Genomic DNA, 14,436 nt, shown 5'->3' with positions numbered 1-14,436 from the left:
CCATCCTACGCTGCTGCGAGGTTGACTGCGAGATACTGGGTACCCTATTTGGTATTTGCCACTATTTGCCACTATTCAAGACTGCCCGCCATTATTCACACTATTCGAGGCTATTCGTACTATTCGCTATTTGCTATTCGGGACTATTCGCTATTCGCAACTATTCGCTATTCGCTATTCGGGTTTTCCAGACACCGACGGAGTCGTAGACGGAATCGGAAGAAATGGAAACGTTCTGATTCTTCCGACTCCGATTCCGTCGAGCTTATGACTCTGCTTACGACTCCTATGTTCGATTTTCACTAGGTCGTAAGCACTCTTACGTCTCTGAATATGACTTCGACTCCGACTCCGACTTCGTCACTGGTGAAAACCAGCCTTTGGGAACTGGCGTACGCGCCTTGATATTATGTTATATATTTTGGTGGATTTTACGTGACGTGTCTACCAAAAGAGTCCTGGAACGAGACCCGGTCAGTTACGCCTGGCGAAATATTTGCCTCGTGTGATCGAGGTGAAGGACCTTTCTTTGCATGCTATCGTGGCGGGTGACCCACTTTCTTGCGAGGACGTCACGAACAATCGCTCTCATAGGAAGAAATAGGCCTCCTTTGGGTTTTAAGCGTTTCATCATAAGAACACCGTTGATAATGTCAGCAGAAAATGGAATCGGAGGGCCGCCTGCGGACGAAAAAGCAACTTTGGGGTAAGGAGTTAATGAGTTCGACAATTATTTGGCCAAATGAACATCCACACGTAAATATCTACGGATTGTTTTGGTTTCAGACCCGATGGCCAACCCCTGTCTAAAAAGGCTTTAAAGAAGATGGAAAAAGAAAAGGGAAAAGAGAAGAAGAAGGCCGAAAGAGAGGCAAAACAGGTATTACTTTAGTGAAATATTTCAAGGGGAGCGGAAGTGACCATCACTTATTTTTCTGCTTAAAAATATGTACAAACCTGTTATTCGATCGCCAAAGAATCTTCCTGTAATGAAGAATCGAAGACTTCTCGTGAAGATAATCTTGTAGTTGTTTTTTATGTACTTTTTAAAATGACTATAGTCTGGTAATTTTATCAGGCGCCTTGCTAAGATTTCCACCTCTTTGGTGACGAGGCTTGTACAGTTGTATCAATTGACCTGTTAATTGCTTATTGGCACCTGACCTTTAAAACATATCAGGATCTAAAATGAGAATACATTTAAATTTCCATTTTATTATTTATTCTTAGGCTGCAGAGGCTGATGCCAAAGATGCTGAGGTAGTAAGAATGTTACAATTATTAGTTAATACTGAGTGCTTCAAGAATTATAGTTATTTTTAATTAATAGATTAGCTTTAAAATATAACTTAACTTAGCACTTAATTCATAGTTTGCAATAAGCTTATATTTAGGTTAATTATAGAATTTTTAAAATAACTAACTTTTGCAATAATGTGATATGTATTTTATCGTGAATATAGACATGTTATTTCTTTGTTTGTTTATTTATTTATTTGTTTGTTTCTTTGTTTATCTATTATGTAGTTAAAAGCATGTGAACTTTGAATGCTTGAGGTAGATAATCTTGTGAATGAGAACGAGATTAAAATGGTTAGGTATATAATTAAATGTAATCTAGCAATTTGGATAGTCCATTTGTTATGTGCCACATTTATTCATTTTATTTCTAAATGTATTTAATTTATATTTCCAATCAGGATTATGCAAAAGATCGCTATGCTATCCTTCCTATGGCTCAATCTCAGGAGAAAACATGTAAGAAAATATTTTTCAGCACTATATCCATTTAATTCTGTGTATACACCTGTTATGCATTTTTTTGTCATTTGTCAACTCATGAATACATTTGTCAAGAATAAAAATTGAGCATTAAGGTATAAAGTTATGCTACAAGACTCACTGATTTTTTTTGTTTTATCTTAACAGCCAGAGTGTGGACCAAAGTGAAAGAACTGACTGCCGAGTCCGTTGGTAAAAGAGTCTTAGTTAGGGCACGACTTCACACCACAAGAGGAACAGGTAAAGGTCTTGTATGTGTGATAAAATCAATTCTTTCCAAATAATATTATATTCTTAAAATTTTAAATAATCCAACATTAATTTTCTCATCTTTTTAAGGGAAGCAATGCTTTATGATTTTACGTGATCGTCAGTACACTGTTCAAGGAATTTGTGCTGTTAATGACGTTATCAGTAAAGGAATGGTTAAGTTTGCAACAGGGTAAGTTCTAAAACTGTATAAGATAAACAATAAATATGTTATTGGGCATCTCAATGTATCCACCATCATTATCAGGACTGAAAATTTGCCTCTCACTGTCTGTCATGCCTACTGGCACACAGGGCAGCCACAAAGGATCTCCACAGCTGTCTGTCCCCAACCAGCTTTTGGATGGAGCTCCTGCTGTGACCCTTGGAAGCCCCTCATCTCTTTCTTTATAGTGGGTCACCGTGTATTTTTGGGTCTACCCTGCTTCCGCCTACCCTCCTGTGTCCAGTGGACTGCTGTCTTAGAAACAGAGTCTCTCTCCCTTTCTGCATGATGCTGGTACCCTTGCTCTCTTGTTCACATTCCACAAGCAGATCCTTGTTGAATATGGTCTGATGAAGAATGAAAATTTGTTACATATTATATAGCTGAATTAGGGACTATCCTGTGCAGGAACTGTCTTTTATTTTTGTGGTTGTTGTCAAGTATCAGAATTTTATCAAATTATTGTAATGTGATTGCAAATGTTCTAGATAAATATCGGTACCACAAAATGGTAGGCTTATATTCTGAATGTGTGCACCATTCAGTCTGACAAATTTGTTTGAATTGCTTTACAATCAACTGTGAAATAAATATGACCTGGTGATCAGTACCTCTAGTAAAAACTTATTTCAATGCGGACAAAGCTCTAGGTGATTTTGGGCTAGCAACATTTGTGTTATCTGTCTGTTGTGTCTTGACTTCTGATTGGGTTTTCATTTACAGGATAAATAAAGAGTCCATCGTTGATGTCGAGGGTGAAATAAAATCTGCTGCTCAGAAGGTCCAGAGCTGTTCACAAGAGGATGTGGAGATCTCTGTTGATAAGGTTGATGTTACTTAGTCAGGGCTTGACTTCCAGGAAAAAAACCTTGAGGCCAGCTGGCTCCTAGTTTTCAGATTTAGTTGCTAGCACAAGTGTTTCATTGAAAAGTGTGAAAAGTTAGTCTCCAGTGAAAAAAATTTAGTCACAATATCGAGCCCTGTGAGTATACATAACTTGAAAAAATACTATGAGTCATGTCTCAAACAGATGAATCTCTATGAATATTTGATTGTTTTTCAATCACCTATCTCACTGACTACATGTGAAGATCCTCAATCCCTGTAAATCAAGCATCTTATTCAAATTCAGAGTAATTATGGCATCTTGTGACTTCATTGCCATTTTTTGTGCCTGTAGATATTTGTTGTTAGTCTGGCTGAGCCAAGGCTGCCTCTCCAGATCGATGATGCCTCTCGTCCTGAAACAGATGAGGTTAGTGCTTCTAGGGCTCTCTATTAGCTCTGTGCAACGGTTTGTAAAAGCATTTATTGTGTGTTTTAGCAATGATTTGTTATAAATGGATTTAGCTGGATTGACTTTGCATTCTGGTTGGTTATTACTTGCTCACATGTCAATGACAAAATGCAATTTATGTATCTTGGGTAGGGTACATGTCTTTCTGGAAATGGAAGCTGTTACTACCATTTAAATGGCAGTAATTGTAACTTCTTTATGAGGTCTCCATAATTTTCCACTTTTCAGGAGCAAGCCCATGTAAACCAGGACACTCGCTTGGATAACAGAATAATCGACCTTAGGGTACAGTGCGTTATTACATTATTGTAGTTTTAATCACAGAAAAATACTTCACATTAATGACGCAAGATGCAAGATTACAGGACGTGGGTATTACACACAAAGTGTCTTACCCAGGAACAAAGAATAAAATAATGCAATAACCAGGCTTAGAACTTTAGAACTACAGTCCTGTCCATATTCCAACACCCTTATTCAGTGTGTAAAGAAAGTCATGTCCTATAGCCTGGGGCTTCTCGATTTTGCAGTCTGGCTAGATGATTCCATCCCAGCTTTGCTTGCCCAATGAGCTACTAAAGTTTATTCAGAAAATGTTTGAGGGAATTCAAGTAATTACAGGTGGAATGAGACAAAATTATTGGGGACGGTTGGGGCTAGCTAATGAGAGTGGCTTTTAGGCTAGTAGATCATAGTTACAGCTGCCGAAAAATTGGTTTGTTATGCACCATGAAATCAGTTATCATCTGTTCTGTAATATCTTGGGCCTTAAAATAGTAAGAAAAAAATATTCTCTTTTGCAGACTGTTCCCAACCAAGCTGTTTTCAGTATTCAAGCTGGTGTCTGCCATTTATTCCGAGAGTTTCTCGCATCTCAGGGATTCCATGAAGTTCACACTCCTAAGATCATCTCAGGTTGGATTTGAGCCGTTTGAAACAAAATCCCTTTGATGAAACAAAATATTTCTGTCTATTTCTTTTTCTTATGTCTACAAAACAATGTTATCATTAGCCAATTGGTTAAGGAGTTTTATTAGTTGAATGATCATCAAATTCCCTGGCACAATTGTATGGTCACAAGAGGAACAAGATGGTTTTTAGGGTGAGCCAAAAATTAGATCAAAGGGAGCAGGCTGGGTTAACCTGGTTATTGGGTAGACAGATACAGTGATGTTGCTTAAGACGAGCATTGCTTCAGTGAACAATAAAATACATGATTTTATAGACTTTTATATGTCTGTGAGGATGTATTAATATTGGTGATTTTCTTTTTCATCAGCTGCCAGTGAAGGAGGTGCCAATGTTTTTGAAGTTACTTACTTTAAAGGTAATTAAAATAATTTTAAATTTCAAGTCTTGTGTATTTCCTCGTGGCCTTGGAAATGTGTGATCAAGGAAATTTTGTCAATCTTGAAACTTTCTGCCTAGTTTAAATGTAGTTATTTTTTTATCTGACGTCTCGCAGGAAAGGCATATCTTGCTCAGTCCCCTCAGCTGTACAAGCAGATGGTACTTTGTGCTGACTTTGACAGAGTCTTCACCATTGGTTCAGGTAAGACAGACAGACAGGCAGAGAGACCGACAGAAAGACAGACAGACAGACAAACAGACAGACAGACAGACAGACAGACAGACAGACAGACAGAAAGGCAGACAAACAGAGACAAAAAAGAAAGCTGTTGTTTTTGGTTTTCCACACTAATTGTCTTGATTATGGCTTACAGTAAGTCTTTTATTCTGATTTTAAGTTTTCCGTGCTGAGGACAGCAACACACACCGCCACTTGACAGAGTTCATTGGCCTTGATATCGAGATGACTTTCAATGAACACTACCATGAGGTCAGTTATTTACTCATCTCATTCTTCATCATTGGTCTTCATATGTCATGACTGACAATGAAAACTTATCTTAGTTTCTTTTGTCTTCCATCCCAGGTGATTGACATGATTGGTCGTACATTTGTTCATATTTTTAAAGGATTGCGTGACAGGTAATGACAATGTTATGTTGATTAATCTATGTATCTTAAGGTTTTGTTTTATACAAAAAAAGATCCTCTCACTTCAACAGAAGCCAGGTCCAAAAAGACATTTTTCCACTGGAGGGGACTCCCGTATAAAAAGGTCGGGGATGCTCATCGGAAAAATAATTATTTGAATTAAACCTCTAAAGAAGACCAATCTGAGCATGGATCCAGCTTGATTTGACCGCTAAAAGATAAAACCAGCAGAAATTAAACATGAAGATGGAAATAAGTGGGGTTTTTTCATTATTATCTCTTTGAGTGCACCCTAAAAGATACTTTGGCAGCTAAAAATAGTTGTGTTTCACTGTGAACATCCTAATTGAGACCAGCATCCATGATTTATACCCCTAAGCCAGATGGCAAGCATCCCTGATCTTTTCATTTGGGAGTCCCTCCCAGACTTTTTCCTCCTTTAGTCTTAGATGCTCTTTACATTGCAGTGGAAACCCATAGGCTATACATACATGCATCTTCCATTTATTTTGGATATAGAATAAAATTGTACTTTTGCTTTGGCAGATATGCTGAAGACATTGCAAAAGTGCAGAAGCAATACCCAAGTGAACCTTTCAAGTTCTTGGAACCAAGGTTTGCTGTGAAACTTTGCACTAGTTCAATGACTTTTTGGGAAAAAAGTCTCTAAATTTTGAATATTTTTATTGTTTTCCTATTTGTTTTACCAATATTGAAAACTACTTATTTTATAAGTTACTCTTGGTTGTGGGGTGGGGGAGTGGGGAGAAGAGAAATCAAATGGTTGTTGATTAATTGCTTGGTGTGTTTTTGGGAAATAAGGCCAGCAGGATGACAGTACATATATATTGCCTCATGACTGAAGTAGTGTCTTCAGGGAGTAACTGGATAGGGTTAGGGCTAGGGTTCTAATCAATGCTAAAGAGTCTTTGTTTTAAGCTGTTTTGCCTGAAAATCTGAAGCGCACACTGTAGGGTAAGAAGCCATATAAGAGCACTGTTCTCCTTGTTTTTTAAGATATGACCTTTCAATATGTTTTATTTTGCTTTAGTGTGGTTATTGTTCTTTTCTGTTTAGCTTGGTTCTGCAATACCGTGAAGGAGTTGACATGTTGAGGGAAGCTGGAATTGACATGAACTACGATGAAGATCTTAGGTAAATGACCTGATGTGTACCTGGTTTATGACAACAGCCTATTTCTGTTTTTTTTTTTTGTTGTTGTATGAAGCGAGTTTGGGGTAAATTTCTGTGAAATTCCAATCTGTCTTTTTTTCATTTTAGTACTCCAAATGAGAAGCTGTTGGGCAAACTTGTCAAACAGAAATATGACACTGACTTCTTCATTTTGGACAAGTATCCACTGTGTGTCAGACCGTTCTATACCATGCCAGACCCGCACAATCCAGTGAGTACAATTTTCTTTGAGTAAGATTTTCTTTGACAGCTAGGAAGATTGCCACCCTCCATTACTGGGATGGCCCTGAATTGTCAGATTCAGCAGTAATTGTTCCTCTGTCTGTATTGAGGACCTATGATGATAGGATAAGGAAGGAGGCACTATGAACAACTAGGACTGCTTAAGTAACAAGAGGGCCTGGGACAACCGGGGAGGTAGCAGGGGCTCTAAAGGGAGGCTCTTGGACACTTCTTTTGGTTGTGCAAGCTTGTGTGCCACAAGTTACTGCCAAAATAGAGAACATTTGTGTGGAAATGGTATATAATTCAACTTGTGCAACAATAGCATACTTTGTACAAACCCTACAGGCTAAGGTGCATTTACAATACCAATTGTGTACATTCATTTTGTGCTCATTAGGAGTGGAGCAACTCTTATGACATGTTCATGCGAGGAGAGGAAGTGCTCAGCGGAGCTCAGCGAGTGCATGACCCTGCCCTGCTGACTGAGAGGGCCAAGCACCATGAAATAGGTAAGCCATGTGGTTAAGCTCTCTATCCTCCAGTCAATTATCAACGTGGTTCTTAACTTTGAAGCCCAGTTTGTGAAGTTGTTTGAGCATTAAATATTTAAACTCTCAGTTTTACTTTTTCCTTTTCCCTTTTCCTGAATAAAAGACAGTAAGTGTCAGTTGTGGAGGTGCGGTGGCCTCATGGTTGCTTGTCTCCTGATCAAGAAGTCTGAGCTCAAGCCCTGGATGCAGACACTGTGTTGTGTTCTTGGGCAACACACTTTACTCTCATAGTGCCTCTCTCCACCCAGGTGTATAAATGGGTACCAGCAAGCCTAATGCTGGGGGACTACCATCCCATCCAGTAGAAATTCTCCTAGTTGCTTCATGCTACAGAAACTGAGATTATCTCCGGCCTGACAGATCACTTGGCATGTATGCAGACGTTTTGTAAATTTTTTGAGCAGTACATATTTGAACTCCCAGTTTTACTTTTCCTTTCTTTGTTTAGATCTAGAGAAGATCAAGGCGTATATTGACTCATTTCGTTTTGGTGCACCTCCACACGGTGGCGGAGGAATAGGTAAGCTGTCAAAATTAACAACTCCTAACATACTGCATTGATTTTACGTCAACTTTGATTGGCTCCATGCTCTCCAAATGATCTTACACCAATTATGATTGGCCCACACTGCTACGAAGTCATAATCTTTTTTCCTCCCTGGTTTTTGTCACTATGTAAAAGCTGTAGTTTAGTGTTTTGCTTTTACATAGACCACAATCTTAACATTGCTAAGTTATTTTGCGTGTATAATTGTATTTTGATTCGTTTCTACGTTAACTCTTGTCCTCTTCGTCCCCTCCCAGGTCTTGAGCGAGTGGTCATGTTGTACCTGGATCTTCACAATGTCAGGAAGAGCTCCATGTTCCCACGTGACCCCAAACGTCTCACTCCATGAATGACAGCACTCCAAATATGGAGACAGCCAATCAAATTTCTGCAAAGAAGATTCACTGCGAATCAATCCAATTTTCATATATTGTAATACTCCATAAAATGCTGTAGTATCTGTTTTAAAAGACGTGCTAATATTTGTTATCTCCAACTGTGTCAACAGTTTAACAAAATAAATCAGAATGCACTTAAACTACCTGTTATTTTCTGCTGTGTGACTTCTTTCCGCCAGAGACGTTTTCAGGCGAATTTTCGACGGAACACAACACTTGTTCAAAGACACGTGACTGACGGCGCATCGTTAAAATTCTAACTTCGTTGTTCCTAAACCGTCGAAAATTTACCCAGCCATGTCCATTCTTTCTTGCAACTGTAAGCTTAATTTATCACTAGTTCTTTGCGCGCTTTTTCGTCTTTGTTTTTGTACCTTACAGCTATTTTCTGCGTCTCTTCTGGCTCTCTGTCTCTGAAGACTAAGCCAAACAGGTCGTTCTGTTTGTTTATTTAAGGTCTTTCGTCTTTGAAAGCAAAAGATATGAATAGCCCTTCGTGTTTTTTTGTTTTTTGTTTTTTTGTATTTTTTTTTGTTCTTGGCTACTCGGTTGGCTTGGCTTATGCTCGTCATTTTGATTCTATGTTATCAAACTTACTAGCCCTGGGGTCGAAAAAATTGCAATGTGCCCGCGTCGATAGAAAATATTGTAAGCAATGCTACGGTGATGCATGAGATTTGTTTCCGGGGAATGCTTCATAAAGTTTTCTACGCGGACGTTCCGTGTCTAGAGGTCCAAATCCTTTTCTATTTATAAATCATTTTTGACAGAAAAAGTGATCTTTTCATATATTTTCTATGGAAAATGTTACCCCTTTCAAATACCGACCCTAAAAAAGTCCTGCTAAAATCTTTTTACCCGAAAAGCTCAACCGGAAGATCTCTACTCTTAAAAATCCCTAAATCGTTAGTTTCAAACCCAGAAAAGGCCCTCGCACCTCCTTAAAAAAGGCCTCGAATACCTAAATGACAAATTTTTTTTGCTACTCGATAGGCCCTTTGCAGCTGGGGTCACGTGACCAAATTTTTCCTAAAAAAATTTTACATTATGGGCTATAACTTAAAGAATGCCAGAAATGAAAAGAGCGCATCGCAAATACTTAAATGGCCAAGTTTGAGGCCCCTAGAATTAAGAAGTAAGTTTATACGACGGTTTAAATTTTCCGAAAATTTAGAGGATTTGTCTGCAAAATGTTGCTGGAGAGCTAGGTCTTGCTCTCCAGCAACTTTTTCCACACAAATCTTCTTATTCTTTTAAAAATTCGGACCGTCATAAAATCTCCTTCTTTAAATGATGGGGGCCTCAAACTTGGCCATTTTGATATTTTCGACATGCTTTTTCCATTTCTGGCATTCGTTACGTTACAGCCCATAATTTTATGAAAAATAGGTCACGTGATGGCTTAGCTGCAAAGGGCCTATTGTATGCTTCAGCTGGTGAAAGCTGTACCCTCGTATATCTGTGCGTTTATGTCTATGTCTCCAGTCTGAAAAGGTTCCCTATTGGGCGGAGCCTCCCCGTATAGTCCATTATAGGGAGTACCCCTAGGATTTCTCGTGGGATTTCTCCAGGACCCTCGAGGTACAGGTGTGGCGTCGAAGCCGGAACCACGAGATCTCAATAAGCATCTATATCAAAACAAATTTCCTTTTCCCTGTCAGGGGGATTTTGCGGTGGAATTTCGGAAGAGTTAGACATTTGACCTATAATCCGATCCGACCAGTATGATTCAATTCAAAACAAAGTCAGGAAATAATGACCTCTGTAAGATCAGCTTATCACAAATCATATCAATCAGCGGTTTAAACTTCACTCTATCAACTGTTCCTCAGATGGAATATGTAGACCATCTATTCTCCACATATTGCCGCTAGATCACATCTTACTTCCTCTGAGCAACGTTTGTTGCAGAGTACCAGCGATGTCGGAGGGCCGCATTCGGGTGATTTGAGAAGGATTATTAGCTCACTCGCGACGGTAATTTATGGTAGCTTTAGGATATGGCATATCTAGGAATTCATCTTGACCTCTTAGGGCCATTTTCCTGTTGGATTTCCAAAAGATACGAACATATGCAGGGAGGGTGGTCGAGTTGAGTGGTAAAACATGAAAGCTGATTATGAAAAACATCAAACATCCTGGTTTTAAACAAGGACCGATTAAATCAATGCAAGAAATAAACTTTCAAGGCAGAAAAAAATAGCTAAACTTGCCAGAAATATTGTCAATTTAGCGCAGCGAACAATGCTGAGTTTTACTCTCCCCTCCCAGACTACGTCCATTTAAATCGCCGAGCGTCAAACAATGTTATCTTTTCCGTCGCTTCACAGCTGTAGCGACTCTACACAGCGCGAAGAATGTTGTTTTGGGATGCGCGCTATTTACACAAGCAACACGGATTGAATGAGGACTGTTGGAAATCTCTTCAAATTGTCACTTGACAGCGCAAACTGACAAGCAAAGTTGCGTTCCTTCGATGTTGAGAGAATGGTCGGAAATTTGGTGAACGTGCGAGGAAATTTCGCCGTTTTTCTTTTCCTTGTGGTAATTCTCGTAACAGTAGATGGAAAGGAAGGTATGTCGTATAGATTATTCTTAGCTTTTGCTGGATTTATACTTGTTCTTACGTTGCCGCCTGTCATGGGATGATTAGCGCGAGTTTACACCACCAGAGGTGTTGTCATAGGCTGTTGTCGCACGAATCACAGAATTACAAAGTCTGCCGATTCAGGCGAATCGGGTATGCTCTTAGAGGGAAAGTCCATAGCAAGCTACCGTCACTAGCTCGGGTGTTTCTGAACTTCTAAAGGAGGCTGTCCTCGAGCGGAGAACAGCGCTCGTAGACTTAAGGTACCCTAAGCGGGGTGGGGAGCGGTGGGTGATTAGGAACGTCAATGGTGGAGTAGGGCTGTAAGTTTTCTACCCTTCCAATCGATTTCTTTTTAGAGCTTTAGCGTAAAGACACTGCCAGCTGCGATTTACTACAATGTTTACATACTGATAAGAGAGAATGCGTAGATAACACCACGTGGTCCATTACTAGTGACGATATACAAAATGTAATTGGCGTTCTCTTATCAAACTTATCTGGCAACACACTCCGACTCATAATTATTTTGTAACTCATTACTTTTAGAGAAACAACATAAATAGCTTCTTCAGCCTTTTAGACATCCTTTGATTTCGCCGCGTAGCCATTTCTATAAAAAGAAAAACATTACAACTGACACTGCTGTAAAAATTTTGAAATCTCAAAAAACACTAATTATAAACGGCGGCGAAGAAATGAAGAGAGTGCTCGGCCAAGGATTCCGAGCATTGGAAACGGTTGAAAAACGCCAAGGGGACAGTGTTTCGCCGTTTTTATTTCGTATGCATGTAATATCCTAGCCAAAGAACCCCAAATTGTCGAGCTTAATTAATTTGGTCAATGAAATTATCGGCAGGGAGTGTGGGTGGGGGTGCTGCAACTGAATTGAAAGCGTAGTTTCGTCCTTGTCGGAAATACTTGACCTTTTGGTCTGAAATAGGGTATTTGGATTACCAGAAAAAGCGGTTTACAAGGGCGATATATTTTTTTGGCATAGTCTTAAAACTGATCGCATAATAGTCATCTAACTTTCTGTTATGTTCAACCACCCTGGAACGGATAACTTGAGCGCGAGTTCACTCAGATTCTTATTCGAATAACTAAGGGATTTTTGGAAAGATAATTACGAAAACAGACTACCGAAATATTACACGCAAACGTTCAAGGCCCAACCCTGAAATTGAGAGCAGATTCTAGAAAATCACGGATTTTGGTCCGAAATATGGCAGAGTACACGGGACAATTCCAAAAGTATTCATTATTCCGAACGACTGCAACGTTACATCGATATCTCGGGGGGCGGAGGACCGGGGGAAATTTGAATTGCTGGTATACTCCTTAACAAGATCTGTCTGGGCGTGGCTTCAGCTTTATTTGACCCCTAAAAGATACCTTAAAACGGAGATGACAGTGGTTTTTTTGATATTATTTCTTCGATTGCACCCTTCAAAAATACTTCGAAGGCAAAAAATAGTGATCTTCTGTCCTGGACATCTTAGGTTAGACCAAAATCCTTAATTTACACTCCTTAGCGAGACCGGACGAACATCGATCCCAGACCGTTTCATATGGGATTTCATATGAAAGCCATATGGATTTCATATGCTTCCTCCTCCAACCCTAGCCTGCGAGCGGGCTCTCATCTCATGCGTTGCGGCAGGAGCAAATTCGATGAGCAAAGTCGTGAGAGAGGAGTCAGCGAGCAAAGCGAGTTGGTGGGGAGCCTCTCACCGGTTCGCTTCGCTCGTCGACGGCTTTGCTCGTGCCACCAACGATGAGAGCCTGCTCACAGGCTACTCCAGCCCCGGCTTGGGGGATCGATATCTCTCTAGAAGGCGTGTAAATGTTATTTTTGTTTTTGACGTTTATTCTGTTCATTGCCAGGAGCCGTTTTGGGGCCAGATCGGTGGAAAGAGGAATCCTGTAAGATGGTCGTTAAAAAGTGTACTGCAATGTACACAAGAATTATAAATGGGAACACATCGAACCCAGCTTCAGATGCACACGTGTGTTTTATGTTACAAGCTTACAAACTTTGCCTAATGAGGAACACTACTGGCTGTGCAGTGGACAAAGCCTATGATACACTAACGACTGTGATCTCAAGGTTGTTGTATGGATTGTGCTCGGAAAACAATAACATCGGTGAACACAAAGAGACTTCGGCGACCGGAAAACTTCAACGTACACCCGAACAGGGGGGAGTACTCGACGAAGTTTAAACTGGGAGGTTCTGCCCCGAGGTCCAAACCCTTGCATTTATCTTCCACAGAAAATAGTACTTTAACATTTGGATTGAGTAACTCCTTGAAGTACTTTCGATGCACTAGTAGTTAAGTGGGTCTGTTCGAGCTATCTTAAAAGGGCCCTTGAGATACCCAGATGCAAGTTTTCCCTATAGCCCTTTCTATTCTTCAACTCCCTATCCTTTTATCTACGTTGAACCTGTAAAAACGTCAGCGTGCAAGAGTCACTCGCGTGAGCAGGAAGGTCGCGAGAACAACTCGTCTCGCGAGTCTTGTGGTATCCCCTCGGGCGGAGCCTCCAGTAGCCCTCGGACACGTGCAAAGTGCGCGAAGAACGGGACAATCAACAACGAAAGCTATGGGAATAAACTTCGTCTATATCTAGAGTGCCAGGAATCCTGTTGGATTGGCAGAAGAAGTAATATTGTAGTACAGTGGCCAATAGCTCGGTTAATTACTGAGTGGCGAGGGGCGGTCACATTGGTCACATGTAATCGAAATATCCGAATCCACCTGTAATGTAGACTACGAGTGGTCCCTCTTTCGCTTAGTCGGTTGTGCGTGACGCGTTTCGCGCGGCCATTATTTTCTCGCAGTTTTTCGCGTCACGCACGAAAGACTAAGGGAAAGAGGTACTACGCGTAGTCTACCTCTAACGAGGCACTCAGTTGACCATATGAGCACAAGTGCTTAATTAAAAGGAGCAGCAAAAGCTCTTAAATTAGATATTTATATGTACTTAATGCAATAATGGTAGAATTTATACTGTTTATTTATTAGCCTAGTGCTCTAGCGAGAGTGAAGACTTTCTGGACTCAGAATGGAAAATAGACTAGGTGAGGCTGGTGTGCCAAATGTATTAACTCGTTATTCAATCCTTCGCTGAAATCAGTCCCTCCAACGGAACCGACTACTCTTTGCACAGACTATGTTAAAATAAACTTTCTCAAAAAATTTATATATACTAGTACGACTTATTACGCCCTAAACTTGTAGGTATAATCTGGATGTTACCTGGGCTCAGTCTCAGGATCGCGAGCGCACCGAAACACCCACGGCTACAGAGTGAGCCTAGATGTTACCTTGAGCTATGATGATTTGAAGTAATTTCAACTGTTTTCATTCGCGTA

At 40.1% G+C, this 14,436-nt stretch overlaps 2 protein-coding genes across 2 annotated transcripts in view; both read left to right on the top strand.

The window, feature by feature from the left end:
- Positions 1–436: 436 nt before the first annotated feature.
- LOC145488231 (aspartate--tRNA ligase, cytoplasmic-like) lies at positions 437–8,619 on the top strand. The gene is made up of 20 exons (XM_081467052.1): positions 437–706; positions 787–880; positions 1,231–1,260; positions 1,701–1,758; positions 1,930–2,022; positions 2,122–2,224; positions 2,981–3,083; positions 3,438–3,512; positions 3,783–3,839; positions 4,358–4,469; positions 4,834–4,881; positions 5,020–5,106; positions 5,303–5,394; positions 5,491–5,546; positions 6,102–6,170; positions 6,633–6,710; positions 6,837–6,960; positions 7,372–7,483; positions 7,974–8,045; positions 8,330–8,619. Exons 1-20 carry the CDS (start codon positions 534–536, stop codon positions 8,419–8,421), a joined length of 1,728 nt encoding a protein of 575 aa, XP_081323178.1. The 5' UTR covers positions 437–533; the 3' UTR covers positions 8,422–8,619.
- A 2,308-nt stretch (positions 8,620–10,927) lies between these two features.
- LOC145488230 (uncharacterized) overlaps positions 10,928–14,436 on the top strand; it is a 3,618-nt gene continuing 109 nt past the window's right edge. The window contains exons 1-2 of the mRNA XM_081467051.1: positions 10,928–11,045; positions 12,945–14,436. The exon at positions 12,945–14,436 is cut by the window's right edge and continues 109 nt beyond it. Of these exons, the coding sequence (XP_081323177.1) occupies positions 10,958–11,045; positions 12,945–13,282 (426 nt within the window). The 5' untranslated portion in view covers positions 10,928–10,957 and the 3' untranslated portion in view covers positions 13,283–14,436. The remainder of the gene's footprint in view (positions 11,046–12,944) is intronic.

Source organism: Orbicella franksi, chromosome 5, assembly GCF_964199315.1.
Source record: "Orbicella franksi chromosome 5, jaOrbFran1.1, whole genome shotgun sequence".
NCBI lineage: Eukaryota > Metazoa > Cnidaria > Anthozoa > Scleractinia > Merulinidae > Orbicella > Orbicella franksi.
The sequence above is the reverse complement of the archived record's forward strand: the minus strand, read 5'-3'. Positions and strand labels throughout refer to the sequence as shown.

What these genes read in the sequence shown, in the direction of transcription:
- LOC145488231 (XM_081467052.1), top strand. Translation starts at nt 534, where the DNA reads ATGCTATCGTGGCGGGTGACCCACTTTCTTGCGAGGACGTCACGAACA. An exon ending in GACGAAAAAGCAACTTTGGG is followed by an intron (nt 707 to 786) that starts GTAAGGAGTTAA and finishes TTTTGGTTTCAG; the next exon opens with ACCCGATGGCCAACCCCTGT. An exon ending in ACACGGTGGCGGAGGAATAG is followed by an intron (nt 8,046 to 8,329) that starts GTAAGCTGTCAA and finishes GTCCCCTCCCAG; the next exon opens with GTCTTGAGCGAGTGGTCATG.